General features: G+C 34.8%; 1 protein-coding gene across 2 annotated transcripts in view; it reads right to left on the bottom strand.

Annotated features, from left to right (window-relative positions):
• The window catches only part of PARP8 (poly(ADP-ribose) polymerase family member 8), a 183,843-nt gene that overhangs the window by 72,093 nt on the left and 94,582 nt on the right, over nucleotides 1–17,168 (bottom strand). Inside the window, exons 4-8 of one of the 2 annotated variants that reach the window (XM_024118514.3) lie at nucleotides 13,167–13,204; nucleotides 6,412–6,501; nucleotides 5,614–5,684; nucleotides 4,042–4,119; nucleotides 2,406–2,500 (exon numbers count right to left, since the gene is read on the bottom strand). In XM_024118514.3, coding sequence (XP_023974282.1) covers nucleotides 2,406–2,500; nucleotides 4,042–4,119; nucleotides 5,614–5,684; nucleotides 6,412–6,501; nucleotides 13,167–13,204 — 372 coding nt within the window. The remainder of the gene's footprint in view (nucleotides 1–2,405; nucleotides 2,501–4,041; nucleotides 4,120–5,613; nucleotides 5,685–6,411; nucleotides 6,502–13,166; nucleotides 13,205–17,168) is intronic. The other variant, XM_055086549.1, reaches the window with a different exon arrangement.

Raw genomic sequence — 17,168 nt, 5'->3', positions numbered from 1 at the left:
GACTTTAGATACTTCACTTGTATGAAATTCCAGATATTTATTTTATTTCACAGTCCATAAATTATCAATATTTTATTAATAATGGAAGATACTAATAGAAATTATAAGTATTTATCTTATGATAGTAATATAAGAAATTATCAAACGCTTGCTGAACAAAAATATTCATATATATACATATATATGATATGATTGAGGCCTAGATAGCATGGAAATATATGTAAAAAAGCTTTATAAAAGCAATCAATGTGTGGTAAAGTGATTCTCTAAACAAAAATACATATTTCAAATGAAAAGCAGCTAAATTCTATGTTGTGTTGAATTAATCATATACAGACGTTTTTCATTCATGGGGGAGAGGGGTAAACTATTGCGATTAAAGTTTTAAGCTTTCAACCAAAGTTTGACTGAAGTTAAAAAATTAGTCATTGTTTTGGACAATTTATTTATTTATTATTTATTTAGGCCGAGCCACACAGCTTGTGGGATCTTAGTTCCCCTACCAGGGATCAAACCCAGGTTCTCGGCAGTGAGAGTGCAGAGTCTTAACCACTGGACCGCCAGGGAATCCCTGGACAATGTATTGACAGTCCCTGTTGCCTTCTTCATTTATTCATTCTATAATACTTATGGAATCTCCATATTCCTTATCCTGGAGCCAGAGCATAGATCAATTGTGAAATGATCACAGCTAATTTGCTAAAACTTTGGAAATTGCAAAGATTTGCTTTTCCAAGTATAATCCCAATATCTCTCACCCAGTTGTAGCCTAACATCCCTCCATGAGCAGGAGGGAGAGGGTCCGGGTGTACAATCCCAGCTTATTTAGGCCACAGGTGGTTGTGAGTTTCTGCAGGTAAAATGAAACAGTTAGCAATTATAAATTACAGCTGTGTTATAATCCCTTAAGTATTCGTTTGCTCTCTCAAAATCTGCATATGTTCACTGAAAAGAATATAACCAGATAATATGAACAGTTTCCACAGACGTTCCACTGAAAACAGTCAAGAAGCCCCCAGCTTATATTTCATCTATGCCCTGTGCTAGGCTAAGTACTGGAGCACAAGCAGTACTGAAAACCAAACCGACACAAAATAAAGGCAAATAACAAAAAAGTGTGCTGCCCCAGCACTCACAGAATTCAGAGTCTAGAGGGGAAGAAGTAAACCCATAATGACAAGACATGAAGAGACTACTAAATGAGATTAAGAGCCAAATGTGATGGGAGTGCAGACGGCAGAAAATCCAATCTGCATCAGAGATTCAAGGAAGGCTCAAAGAAAAGCTGACCTTTAGACTGGGGCTTGAATAAAGAGAGCAACCGGGTTTGAGAGGGAAGCACTGCTTGGGCAAATGGACAAAGTCAAGGGGAAATATAGCATGTTTCGAGAACAGAAACAATCCTGCTTTGGGTGGATGAGGCTGGAACTGAGGTCAGGCTGTGAGAGGAGTCTGGAGACTTGGAGACCACCCTTTAGGAAGATAACAAAAATCTGAAAAATCAGATCTGACTCACGGAAGGAAACAAGTATGATGGCTGAAAAGGGTTTTTCTTAAATTAAGGAGAGAAAAGAAAGTCTAAATAGGGATGGTGGGGGTCTTCTGAATGATTAAAGTAATAGAAAATGGCCTGGAAATTTATCACCAAATAATATATTAAGTAACTGCAACAAAAAAAATAATTATCATTCAAACACACACTGCACAAACTTATGTCTTTTTTTCCTTTCTTTTTTTAGGGGCCAGATTACATATCACAATGTGATTTGGATAACAGCGGTTATGCGTTATTTATTTTTATTGTTCACACAAATATGTCCTTAATTTATGATAAGAACACGGGCTCAGCTGGCCAAATCTATTACGGGAATTGATTATGATGCCACTCAAGACTGATATTTTATCAGACTAACTCTCCAAAAATAACTAATTTCTTTAATGAAGTCAATGTAATCTTAAACCATGTGTACACAAAAAAAATCGTAGCCATAAATATGCCATTTTGTATAAGTAGAAACATAATAGACTCTCTCATATACTTTCAAATATAATTAAGCCCAAGAAAATTTCCACTTAACTCCAAAAGAAAATTCCAATGACTTTCCAAACAATTTTTTTTTTCTTTTTTTGCGGTACATGGGCCTCTCACTGTTGCGGCCTCTCCCAGTGCGGAGCACAGGCCCCGGACGCACATTGTGGCCTCTCCCGTTGCGGAGCACAGGCTCCGGACGCACAGGCTCAGCGGCCATGGCTCACGGGCCCAGCCGCTCCGCGGCATGTGGGATCTTCCCGGACCGGGGCACGAACCCGTGTCCCTTGCATCGGCAGGCGGACTCTCAACCACTGCGCCACCAGGGAAGCCCCCAAATAATTTTAAGTTGTATTCACCGAAGGTATTTATTTACCTGAGAGAAACCGCATGTGGCCCATATATCTCTCTCACTGCCGACAAATCAGCTTCGAGTTGGGGGTGCTTGTGCAGCTCCCCGTCATAGTTCACCTGATGAAAAGGGATAATTTAGAAATGACTTAGGGTAAAGAGAATCAAAAAAATCAAAATACAAACAATCTCTTGGACAGGTGACCCTGTAGCTCTGCCATGGGCATTTTCTCTGTCGCCCTCATGAAAAAAGTATAGACAGTTCAGCAATATATTCACTAAAGTTCATAGGTTCACATACATCTAGTATAATTTATTATGCTTAAAAAGTAATATTTGATACGAAGACAATGCCAATGTTGAAAGGAGTGAAGTGGCAGATAATCTGAAAAACTTCTAGACTGAAAAAAAACATTTACTTCCCCCTGTAAGAATTAGCAGTGTAAACAAAAATCGAAACTGGAAGAATTATTTTGCAGAATGTTAGAGTGTTATATTGGTTAAAGAATCATTAGGAAAAGTACCCCATTCCTAGTAAGGCATTCCTGGAGAGAGGAAACCTAGTTTTATTTATGTCCGTCCATACCTCTACTGCCTTGCATACACTTGATTGACAAATTACAAATTTCTGATTCTGAATGAATAAACTGACTTGCACTCTTTGCATAATAATAACTGGCTTTAAAGCATCTCTTTAACATATTACCTTTCCCTTAAACTATCCAAGTTACAAAGCATATTGGATCAAGAAGTTTACAGAAACAGAACAAGACACCTTATATAGCCATATCCTAAAATCAAATGCTCAGTTTAAAATTTTAACATTATTCTGGAAAAATATAATGAATTCTTTCGTATATATGCGTATGTGGCTATGCCATTTTCATATATATAAATTATGATGTTTCTTCATAACAATTTTTCAACAAACACTTTAATATAGAAGGAAAAGGAAGACAATGAATACAAATAATGAGGATGCTCGATAATTAGGGCCCATCAGTTTTTTTTGTTTTTTTAAAAATTTATTTATTTATTTATTTATTTTTGGCTGTGTTGGGTCTTCGTTTCTGTGCGAGGGCTTTCTCTAGTTGCAGCGAGCGGGTGTTGTGGAGCACAGGCTCCAGACGCGCAGGCTCAGTAGTTGTGGCTCACGGGCCCAGTTGCTCCACGGCATGTGGGATCTTCCCAGACCAGGGCTCGAACCCGTGTCCCCTGCATTGGCAGGCAGATTCTCAACCACTGCGCCACCAGGGAAGCCCCGGCCCATCAGTTTTTATAAAGGTTAATCACCTTCTATTTAAAACTAACAATTCATGCTTTTATTAGTGTCACGGTTTCAAAATATTGACTGAGCACAATATGTTTAATAAATGTAAAAGTTAAAAGCATAATAAGATGCTGTCTGCAAAACATCTGTAATGAAGTTAAGACAACTTCAATGTAAATAAATGATTACAGTCAAATAATTGCAAAAGTAACCTTAATTTCTGACAATATATAGAAAATGAACGACAGACAAATTATAGGAATTTCCTTGTTAGTTACAGAACCCTGAACAACACACAGGTCTTTTAGATGACAAGCACAGATATCCACTAGAACATGTATGGCTATTGCTACCTTTGAGAGTGGCTATTTGGAGGAGCTGGCGTGCTTACCTGTCCTCCATAATAAAATTCTTCAGAATCATTATCTCCTTCAGAATCTTCTTCCACCGTACTATTTTGTCTTGACTCCTTAAAATAATAGTAAGAAAGCAATTTTAATGGTCAAACTAGTTTTCCTCCTTCTGAAACGAAAGTAACAAATGGCCATAATAGGTCGGTCTTATGCATATCACATGGATTTTAAATAAAAGAATTGTTGGGGCAGTACAAACCAAAAACAAAAAGGTAGTAAGAGACAATTTTGTGGGTGCATTAAGCTCTATGTACGTTTCACTGGTCTTGAGTTGTACAATTTAATATTTGATGTATATAAAAAGCTACATTCATCAATTACTATTTTGGGTTTGTTCTGATAAAACATCTGAGCAGCTCACACTGATTCAATTTTTTTATTAAAAAATTCCTCAGCGTTATTTATTCCAGACTGTTCTCACTTCCACTGCCAACTCCACATAATGGTATGAAAGAAAAGGCACTTTGAATCTAATAATATAAAACTCAAATTATGAAAATAAATACAAATCACATTATGAAGAGAGCTTTGTAGAAATTATTTTAGATTTCAGATTTCAAAAGGATATTTAATTAAATATGCTTGAATTTGAAGTTTGAGTTTCTAATTAACTGAACCGTATCTGTTAGGTGTCTAAAGTACAAACAACAAAAATTCATCTAAAGTAACTATTCCTATCCCTGACCCTTTTAAAATAATTAAGAGAAAGGTAGCTGCTTTTAGACACAGGAATCTATTAATTCAATGTTTTGTAATTATCCCTAAATTTCTAGATCAAATTTCAAATTACTAAGGCAAACAAAAAACCGAGAAAAGGGAATTTGGGTTTTATAAAATACAAACAGTTTTTGGTTTTAGCAGCAATAATGCTAAATCAGTGATTCTCCGTTTGGCTACTGAAGAGCAGGATGAATGGTATAACACTGAGAGGAAGGCAGGGTTGCATTCAGTGCATAGTTTTAAAACCAAAGAATTGTCGGGTCCCACCACATTCATTTTGTTTGTTTAATGTCCCAGTATTTACTTAGAGATTGAAGTAAATTTCTTGAAGGTGAGGAAAGGGGATAAGTTTGTTGTTGTTGTTTTAACACTGGCCAAAAATAATAAGACTATACGCAAGCTCTGTGTTCCTTTAGCTAGAAAGATCATCTTTTACAGATGAAATTTTAAGGGTCTGATCAAAACTATGTATACCACATACAGTTAATCTAAACATACAGTTTAGAATAACATACGGTTATTCTAAATATGTTACATAAGTGCTCTTCAATCAAGTACATTATTTGATGAAAACACAGAGAACAAGTTAGGTTTTGTATGCACTTTATTTAGATTTAAACCAGATGTTCTTTCTATTACTTTAAAGGTAGCTAATTTTAGGCCACCATCTTTCCCATACATAAGTCCCTAAGCCAGGAGCGTGTACTTCATTCACTATATGCAATTTTAACCTAAATAATGATGATATTAACTACAAATACACAGTAAATTTCAAATATATCTATACTGTTTGAAGAAATATAATAAAACATAAAATGTAATTTACATACCTCCCCATTTTCCTTCTGTAATTTGGATTTTATGGATAAGCAACAGTTAATGTCATTTGTCTTTCTTAATTCTGAAAGTTATAATTAAAGAATCATTTTAGTTTCCAGTATACTATTTACCAAATATTTATACGTTTCAGTATAAAAACACCCCATAGATGATTCTTTCCTTTGCAAGAGAAATTAAGGGATATTTTGAAATTATATTATGTTGGAGAATTATATTACATACAAACTATTCTGATTTTTCATTGCCCATAAAAATGTGCTCAAACTGAAGTGGCCACAGTACAAATTCCTTCAGTTCTCACTATATATTTCATGGGATCTACATTGCCTTCAGTATGCGTTGCGGAGCACAGGCTCCGGACGCGCAGGCTCAGCGGCCATGGCTCACGGGCCCAGCCACTCCGCGGCATGTGGGATCTTCCCGGACCGGGGCACGAACCCGTGTTCCCTGCATCGGCAGGCGGACTCTCAACCACTGCGCCACCAGGGAAGCCCTGTTTTTTAAATATTCAGTTTGTCTGGCAGTATCATTATGAATGAAAATATTTTCACAAAAGCAAATATCTGCATAAGGCATTTAAATGGGACTTTTTAAAAGTACTAATTTATGCATTGAAAAAACTGTTGAAAAACAAATTAATGACTTTAAATAGAAAATCTGTATGGAAAACCAGATTTATAGATGCCAAAGATAAATATTATATGGGTTAAAAGAAACCAAGAAACAAAGCTACCTACAATCAAGAAAATATTAACCTGGAATTTAAGAAAATAGTGTATTCCTATTACCTGTTGCTATTCGATGAAAAATTACTGGAATTGGCTCTGTAGTAACTAATACATCTTCATCATTTTCTGAACTTGACACATATGTATTATCTGCAAAAGAAATATAGACAACTAAAGGCATAGTAACTTGAAAAAGTACAACCTTTATTAAAAAAAATTAAGGTATAGCCACATCACTTCCAACACTCATAAGGCACACACTACTGTTCGGATTAATCTCAGAAAAAAAATGAAGTAAATTGCAGGTTTATGTGCAAATTAATTGTAAATGGCTTCTTTAAAGATGTTTGCATCTCCTAGAGAAATAGGGACTTTGGATAGAGACTATCCAAACACATCTCTAACATCCCATGCAGTAATGGATCATTTGGACACAACTGGTTGCCTCAACTCACTGAAGAGCATCCTTCCCAATACTGGTATCAAGTATATGGTAATATGACACACGACTGTTATTTTTTTTGCTCATTGATGATTACAGGGAATCTGTGACACAGCTATTCAACAAATATTTAACCAATTTTAAACTAATGGTCCTATAATACACTCATCAATGATGTGTAAAAATATATATAAAAAATAAAAGTATAAAATATACCTAACCAACAATAGAAGCCTGTATCAATTTCTGCTAGGAGAAATGAGTGTTCAGATGACTTACTGAACACATGATAAAAGATCTTGAGCCCAGTTTTCATAATATTGTGTCAGTACAATGAGAACATGATTTTTAACTGATAGGTAGATAAGTCATTACTTTATTTCCAAAGAAACACCTGTACTGTTTTTAGACCTTGAGTAGTGAGTAAATGACACTGTTATGTATTCACAACATAGCCACAAAAGACTCAAAGTCACAAGGCTTTAAGTTATTCAGGAATCTGAGAGGAGATGGGGGTGGATTAGACTTGAAACAAAACAGGTTTTGCCCTATTACTTTGATTTGTTCTAATCACAAATTTTGCCTTATTTCCTTTTCAAGTAGCATCTAGGAGGGTGTGGGGATTTTTATGTTTATCAAGTGAGACCCCGGATTAAGAAACAGATTTAATATAACTTTTTAATTACTGTCTCATCATATTAGGTGAGCCTTTGACTGCTTATCTGGGGTCTCTTCTGTCAGTAAACTCATACCTTCAGGTGAGGGTCAACAGCTGCTCTGTTAAAACAGAGTTTTAAAATTTCTTAACCCTCATTCAGAGGGTTCAGTCCATTTTTAAACTTCTTAAACCCTCATTCAGAGCCTTACTGATTCACTGTGCATGGTTAGGTTTTCCCTATGTACAATGGATTCCTTGACACAAACTTGAGAAGAAACAGAGCAGTGGAAGCAATAGCTGACCACCAACTAGAAGGGAAGATCCAGAAAAATCTGTACAGTGGACTCCATATCATGGAGTATCTCAGTGTCATGGAACGAGGAGGATTCTACTAAAGCATCAAGAGGCAAATAAATTAAAACTTTCTGTTTAAGAAAACAGGGAAATGAATAACTCAATTTAAAGGATCAAATGGCTTACACAAAGTGTTGACACTGGAAGGCAGTGAGGTGTGATTCAAGACAATATAATTTAGTAAATTGTTGCATAACACTGAAAGACAGGATTAGGCATTCGACATATCATTTTCTAAGAGATTTTCTACCAGTCTGTATTTTGATTAGTATTTAAGCATTAGAACACTTTTAATTTCTGCTTTTGGCTTAATTTACCCAAACCAAAATGTTTTCAGTTTGCATGACAGTATCCATTAAATAACCATTACGATACAATAGGCCAGATCACAGAGGTGTATTCAAGTCAAGAACAGAAATGTAAGAGTAGACAAAGCACTTCATATCTAGACTCTGCTACCAATTAGCTGTTGAACCCTTTAAAATCTAAGCCACTGTCTGCTTAGTTATAAAATGAAGAGGTTTGCTGATGATCTTTGAGGAGCATCCCAGCTGTCTGAATTGATTCTATGTTTTCTTTTGTTGTTGTTTAACTAATTATTTCTAAATCTTCCTCAACCTTTTTTTTTTTTTTTTGGTACGCGGGCCTCTCGCTGTTGTGGTCTCTTCCGTTGTGGAGCACAGGCTCCGAATGCACAGGCTCAGCGGCCATGGCTCACGGGCCCAGCCGCTCCGCAGCATGTGGGATCTTCCAGGACCGAGGCACGAACCCGTGTCCCCTGCATCGGCAGGCAGACTCTCAACCACTCTCAACCTCAACCTATTTTGACATCTGTAATAATACATTGTCTTTGTTTAGACATAGGAAAGTAGGACACAAAAAGGATAAAGAATGCATTTAAGGTAACAGAATAAGTCAGTGACAGAACAGAATGCTTTCAAACTCCAATTCCTTCACGGGAAGTCTTCCACTTGAGTCTAAGGCTGACAATTTTTTTTTCTGAAAGCTTCCGGGGACAATTAGGTGCTTTAACGTGTATGTTTTGTAGAGAACCTGTAGATTTTTGTTAAAGGCTGCTAACAGTATGAATATTTTCTCTTCCCTTCCCTACCAGACTATGCAAGCATTAGTGGAACTTCTGTGGACAAGGGAGAGATGAGTAGAGAGCTACGGAAATGCATCTCTTAAACTACTGCTTTTATTCTATTTCTAATTTAAGCCATCATTCCATTATTCATTACTATGTAACTTAATAGAAATAATTATAAATAATAACTATACTGGTTTTATAATACTATCTGCATATTTCCCCTACATATGATATTCATGTCAACCACCAAGCCAATCAATTATTATCCCTATTTTAAAGATGAGGAAACCAAGGCTCAGAAAAATTAATTCACCCAAATTATTTAAGTAACTGAAGTAATTACACATAGCGTAGTAAGTGGTAAAACTGTCTGAATCCAAACATCAATGCTTTGCTATGTTTTTTTATATCAAAATATTGTCACTCAACAATTGCAGTAACTTGTAAAACATGTAAGAGAAATGAGAGAATTCATACCCTCCAGTAGGTAAGCCTCCCAATTAAAGGTGGTAACTGATGAGAAAGAATTCTGCTGGCCTGTCACACAGAGTCAATTATCTGTGATTTGTAATATACTTACCTTTAAAAGACAGAAAACTGTCTACAGTATAAACTCCACAGGTAAACTAGAAGGCTGCTTTATTTCTTCATTTTATTTGAAGAGCCAATGTATCTTCAGTATTTCATTTATATACATGTTATTATGTATACCTAAAACTGAAGACCCTCTCAATTTTCATTTTCACAAAAACAAACTATGAAATGAGTTCCAAAAGATGGCACAGGTAACTTAATAGCTTAAAACTATAAAATGGCAAATCTGCTAAGGAATAAATAGGATGGCATAATCCTGAATTTGGAGGATTATGCTGATACATGTTCATAGGGCAAAAAAAATTCCATACTGTATTTTCAAACTTAGAAGATGAGATAAGCACTGAACCGTATTATCCAGAAAAAGTAGGAAAAAAATCCTGAGGAACATTAGCAGAAGGAATTAATAAAAGTACTATCAAGATTACAGCATTCAGAAATTAAAAGCAACATAAAAGAGAGCATTTGTCTGAAATAATTTTTAAAATAGGCAAACGTTTTGGAAGAAAACTCAAGGGGAGAAAAAGACAAGAATAAATATAAAATAACAGAAATGAGAAAGGAGAAATAACCACAGAGATGCAGAAGATTTTTAGACTTACAGACTGAATACTATTAAAAACACTTTTTGCTGAAAAATTTGGACATTCTTCCAACATAGTGGGCTTTCAAGAAGAACACATGTTAAAAAATGACTAAGAAATAGAAACAACGAACAGATTCATCAATCATGGCAGAAATACATGACAACTGCTCTAGAACCATCCCTAAAAGGATACCAGGCTCAGATAGATTTGCTAGGAAGTTCTATCAAATGCCAAAGAACAGTTTAATTCCATCATCAATTTGAAGTATTTAATAACAGAGTACATGACAAAATACACGTAGTTCTTATAGAGCAGCCTTAAGATATCTGCTAATATAACTTGTCACCTTCTATTCAAAGGAGAAAACATGTACAATACCTCATTAAATGCCAAACAAGAATTCGATAAAGACTTAATACTCATTCTTAAAAACAAAAGCTTAGTAAATGAGAAAAGGAATGATACTTGCTTTTCTGAAAGCGACTAGAAGCAAGCTCACTAATTTTGAGAAAAGGAACAAAGCTGCCAATTTTCATATCTATTATTAAAAATCATTCTGGAAGTTCTAGCCAGTACAAGAGGAGAAAAAATACAGGTATGAATACTGGAAAGGAAGAGCAAACATATAATTTTTATATAGTATTATCTATATGAGAAACCAAGCGTATTAACTGAACTCCTAGTACAAATAACTTGGATTAAAATTTAATAATGGGGAAAATATTATCATAGTAATATTCACTATGAAGAAAGCTCCATAAAAATACTACTACTACTTCTTCCGCAGAAGTGATAGGAATCGGAACTGAATTATAGACTTGGTTACCACCAAACTACACATCCTTGGGGAATATTTAACTTCCTTCAGCACATTTCTTCAAGTATAAAATGTCATGATAGCACTTGTTCTGTCTATACACAGACTGGTATTTAGAATCAATTCAATCATGTATAAGAAAACACTTGTCATCAACCAATTCAAAATTCTATCCCCAAATGCACTAATCTCTCTCTCCATCTCTGTGTTTTATTTACACTTCCTTTTTATAAATTAAATTATATTGGCAATTCACTACGAACTTGCTTCATGATGTAAACTCAATTTTAAAAAGCATCAATGATAACCAATACTTCATGTTTTAATTTCAATTTTTGTACACTGTAGTTCCAGTGGGGCTCCCGTATGGCGAGAAAAACCAGAGTAATACTTCTTGGCCACAAGAGGGAGCTAAACATTTGGTTCACTTGGTTTATTAAATGCATCTACCATATTTCTTGCGCTGCAGAATAATTCACTTACTGTCTTCAGGGGGCTTTCATTTGTGGCATTATTTCTATCACCCTGACTTAAATGTCCTGCATCTCTCTTGGCTGACATCTCTAGGAGCTGCCTCAGATGAGAAGCATAATAATCATAATATTTACAATAAATAGTGGGGTTTTTATTTTCCTAACATACTTAAGCAAACATTCAGCATCAAAAACATACTATATCATAATAAGGGAGAAGGCTGATTGCAAAACCAGCTAAAAAATTTTTTTTCTTTATACATTTCATGTCTTGGTTCTTCCAATAATATCTGCCTAGAATACTTTTTTTTATACTACTATTAAAAATAGGCATATTTTTAATAATGAATAACTCTCCTTGTAAAATTGCACAGTAGTTTTATAGAATGCTATGCTTAAAACATATGGAGATCAGAGCCAAACAATTGTAAGGGAACTTATGATATGTGAAAATTATTTTAAAATGTAACATTTGATCTTACAAAAAGGTTAAATGCATAATTCAAATTGCCACTGGAAATACTTAGCTTAAAGGCTAAAAAAATATTTTACAATATCCTCATACCACATTATTAACTAATTATTTTTAAAAAAAATACTCAAAGTATACGTAATCAAAGTTACTTATAGCAATCTACTCATTTTATACAGAAAATTATGATCCCAATCATGCATAGTAAGTGAATAAAATGGCTAGATTTGAATAGGAATTGGAATTATGATTTCAATTTATGACCCTGACAGATCAGAACAGTTAGTTTGATAACCATCAGATTTTATTAAGTAAAAATGCTGGAGTAAAAAATATATATATGAAACATAGGCAGTTAAAATCTGCTAATCTTTGCCACAGGATATGATAAAAAATAGATTCTTGCATTATACTTTTTTCTTTGGGGTAAACTAATCAAGTCATATTTGATCTACATGCTCTTACTCAAGATAAAATTACAGACATCATTAGTGAGAAAAATACTAAAGATAAAGTCCAAATTATCATGACTTTAAATATTGGCATACACATCCTAGGCTCTGGTGAGATTACAGTGAGTCTAGAAAGTAAGACTGAACATAGCCTAGAAGAAAGATACTGGTTTGATCTATAGAAAAATAGATCTGTAGTGACCTTACATTCAGTTTTCTATGGACAAGTGTGTGTAATCTATAGTAATCTATTTCAGGACACATAGTGAGGACAGCTGTGCATATGCAAGAAGCCTAGTACAGTCTAGCGGTATGGTCCATGGGCTCTGGACTATTGGGTTCAAATTGTAGTTCTTCCTCTTACTAGTAGTGTCATCATTCATCTGTAAAATGAGGATATTACAGTAACAACCTCAGAGAGTTGTTGTGAGATGTGTTCAACTGTATATAAATTTAGAGAAATCAAGGAAGGCCTATTATTTTCAAATATTACTATTATTCTTAGCTATTATTTTAGCTGTCTCCTACCCATTATTTTTAGAGTATGAAAAGCTAAATAATGTTCCAAAGCCAACAACTAAACCAGTTTAGAGAATCTTCATTTTAATTGTAATGAGGTAAATATACAGGATGAAGCTATCATATGGACTCAAGGAAAGTAGTTTCATGGGAGAACTATTTTGATTCTGTACTGTGTCTCAAGGTGAGACATGTAACTCACAGGCAATCAACAGAATTCTTTTGTATCTTTAAGTCTTCCCCTGCCAACCCTTCACCCCTAGATATATTTATATACATTTTACATCTCCAGAAGAAAAAACTATTCAAAGAATCATGGCATGAATATTTGTAATAAAAAGAAAAAGAAAAACATACCTGGGTAATCTTCAGATACATGTACTGAATAGGATACACTGTTAAAACAGGAAAAAAAAAAGAGAGAGAGAAAAGAAAGGCTCAAGTTACCGCTAAGGCAAACATGCTTTTACACAATGAAAACCAACCCCGTGTTACCCATTACTTTATATAGCTATAAGTATAGATACCAAAATGGATTAGAAAATGTCTTTGATATTTGACACAGGAAACTTACAGATTTTTAAGATATATGACACAGTAATATATATCTTTTGTGATACTTTTTTTAGTATAGCTAGGTCTTTTATCTCAGCAATGTCTAACATTTAGTAATTTATGATCATGTGCATTGTTTGCTCAGGTTTTATCAAATCATCTTTTCTTACCAAAAATGAAGTTTTTCTCCTGTTTAGTATGGCACTCAAGAATTTAAACATTTATAAATTTAAACATTTATTTTTAATATTGCTTCCTCACAATATGCTGTGCTTTTGAAACACTTCCTTTTCTTCAAAGAATTAACAAAATTATGACAGTGTAACTAATAGCTATTCATCAGCCAATGTTTCATCATTACTATATATAATAAATAAACTACCTCCTGTTCTCAGAAGGATTGAGTTGTTTCAAAAATCATTTTTAACAACTCCTTTTTCAGTAACTCCACTGTCTCTATGTACTTATCTCATATGACATATGGGGATTTGTCATACTTTGTTTACTCTCCTCTCTGTGTCAAGTAGACTGCAAGTCTCTTGAGGTTAAGGTCCATGTCTATTTGTATTTTCAGCACAATTACCTATGGTAAACACATAAGCATGACGCACAGCACATATTCAATATTAGCGTTTTGGATGGATCAGTGGAGCTGCCACCTGTCACAGAAAAGTCAAAATTGAGTTCGAGTTCAGCCAAAATAACTTCCCGTTAAGACCGAAAAAATATCAATTCTCTTTGAAGAAACGTACAGAATACAGAGCCTATGTAATGTATCATTCACAAAGTGAAAACAGTCCAAATTACTTGACATGAACAAACAGGGACCTTGAACCAACATTCGAGAGAAAATTTGACCCAAGTGTTGGGATTAGCCCTCAATGATGTTAAAACAGTTAATAAGTATGGTTAAGGATGTAAAGGAAAATCCAATCTCAAGAAACAAACAAGCACAAAGACATCATCAGAGTCTTGTGGGACACTAGCAAAACAGCAAATATTTTATATAATTAGAGTTTTAGAAGGTGGAAAGAGAGAGAATAATGCAGGGGGAAAAAAGCTGAAAATCTCCTAATTTGGGTGAACAACATAGATGTATAGATTGAAGAAGCTCAGAAAATCCCAAACAGGATAAGTGCAAAGAAAATTAATTCTAGGTACACATAGTCAAACTGCTGAAAACCAAATATAAAGAAAAAAAATTTAAAGAAGAGAAAAAAATGGCACATTACATATAGGGAAACAAGAATCAGTGTTAAGTTTTCATAAGAAACTATGGAGGACACAGGACAGTTGAACAGTAAAGAGCTGGGGTGGGAGGGGAACAGGGGGGTAAACAAACAACTATGAAACCAGAATTCTTTATCCAAGCTATATATCTGTCAAGAATGAAGGCAAATAAAGAAGCTTTCAGATACGAGGAAATTGTGGAAACATGTCCCAGCAGACCTAAAGTACAAGAAATCCCAAACGAAGTTCTTCAAGCTGAATGATACCAGAAATTCAAATACCCAGAAGGAATGAAGAGCACCAAAAATTGTAAACATAAAAGACTATTTTTCTCTTAATGTTTTTAAAATACACATAGCTGTTTAAAGTAAAAATTCTAACACTTCATTGTGTGATTTATAACATATGTAAATGTAGTACACATGACAGTTACAGCATAATGTCAGGGAGGGGTTCAGCGGTCACATACAGTTTCAAGGTCCTTAATCTTATGGGAAATGGTATAATATTAACCCTAAATAATAACTCTAAGAAAACTTAGAATATATATTGTAATTCCTAGAGCAAGCACAAAATAAGATTAAAAACAATAATAAATTAAATGGAATTCTAAAAGCATTTTGGAACCTTTAATCCAAAAGAAAGCAGGAACAGAGGAACAAAAAACAAGGGACAAATAGAAAACAAAATAATAAATGGTGCCTGAATCCTACCATAGCAAGTATTGCCTTAAATGTTAATGGACTAAACACATTGAATAAAAGGCAAAGGCAAAGGTGGATTAAAAAAAAGCTAGATCCAATTCTATGCTGTCTTTAAGAGATCCACATTAAATAAAAAGACACAGGTAGTCTGAAAATTTTTAAATGGAAAAGATATACCATGCAAAGGTAAGCATAAGACGGAAGTGTTTAACAAAGACCTCAAGACAAAGATACAAAGAGATCATTCATAATATAAAAGGGTCAATTCATCAGGATGAAGGCACAATAAACATGAATGTGCATGTACCTAATAACAGAGCTTCAAAAACCATGAGACAAAACCTGACAGAATTAAAGGGAATAACAGACAACTCCACAGTCATAGTATGAGAAACTGACAGAACCCCCCCGCCCCAAAAAACTCATTAAAGACACAGATGATCTAAACTAGATTTTCATTGAAAACTACAACCACAAAAGATATTCAGAAGAATATCTTTTTCTTTTCAGGTACACATGGATACAATATTCACCAAGATAAATCACATACTGGTCTGTAAAACTAGTCTTAATAAATTTGAATGGATGGATGATCAGGGTTCAGTAGTTTATATCCTGAGTTTCCTGGCTCATCTTGTCCTACGTAAGTCCTCAAGAAGCCACTGCCTTTTAGAATTTGTGACTGAGCTTTGTGACTGTGGCCACAGGCGATGCAACCCTCCCAGGCAAGCCCAAGCCTCCAGACTCCACCAGCCAAATCCCTGGCATGTTGCTTAGTCTTTGGAAAGAGATTAGGCAGAGACAAGAAAGACTAAATAAAGAAAAGAGTAGGAAAGAAAGATGGTTAGTAATGAGACCAAGTACTGATATACTGTCCTTTCATAAAGCATATTTAATTGTTCAATTAATTCAAGAAGCATTTCTTGGTAACCTGGTAGAAGCCAAACACTGTTAATGCCAAATAAGATTTAGGTAGGAAAAAAATCAGGAGATAACTGAATGATTAATTCAGAGGGAAGCAAAGAAAATGAAACATAATGAATATGCTAGACGAAGGAACTTGAATATTTTAAAGCACAACAGTCCTTTTTTTCTTAATAATTATAGATTCACACGAAGTTACACGGATAGTGCAGAGAGGTCTCATGGCTCTTCACCAAGTTTCCCCCACTGATTACATCTTCTGTTCCTACAGCACATCAAAAGCAGGAAATCAACATCAGTGTAAAATCTGGGTACAGTTCTATGTCATTTGTTCACATTTGCTTCGTGTGCCCACTATCACAAATCCAGATACAGAACTACCTGATCACTCAGAGAGTTCCCTCATGCTGCCCTCTTCAGGGTCAAGGCTCTCTCCCTTCACCCCAGCATTCCTAAACCCAGGCAGCCACTAATCAATTCTCCACCTCTGTAATTCTGTCATTTCAAGAGTATTATATAAGTGAAATCAGACTGTGAAGCATAATAGAATTTTAAGACAAAATAAGTATCTTGAAAAAATTACTGTGATTGGAAACATTTAGGATAGACTGAAGAGGAGAGACATTGAATTAAGTAATAAAATATGAGCAAATATCAGTGAGGAGGTGCCTATTGGGAAGGAGAAGGAGGAACAAATGGCAGATGTTGAACCCCAGCCAAGAGCCCAGCTTTGGGCCCTGAATCAAATGCCAAAACTTAGAAGATAAAATAACCATGCCAGTGGAGCCTCAAACAAGCTGGGGGAAATATACACCATGACCCCATGTGAATTTATTTTCCCACAATTCGTTCCCTTCTACAATGGAACTGTACTATGCAGAAATGAAATCACTGATGATCAAGGCAACCCTTTATCTGGCAGTACTATGTGACAGAACCTGGGACC

This window comes from Physeter macrocephalus, chromosome 8 (genome assembly GCF_002837175.3).
Source record: "Physeter macrocephalus isolate SW-GA chromosome 8, ASM283717v5, whole genome shotgun sequence".
Taxonomy (NCBI): Eukaryota; Metazoa; Chordata; class Mammalia; order Artiodactyla; family Physeteridae; genus Physeter; species Physeter macrocephalus.
Note: the sequence above shows the minus strand (reverse complement) of the source record. Positions and strands in the feature narration are given on the sequence as shown.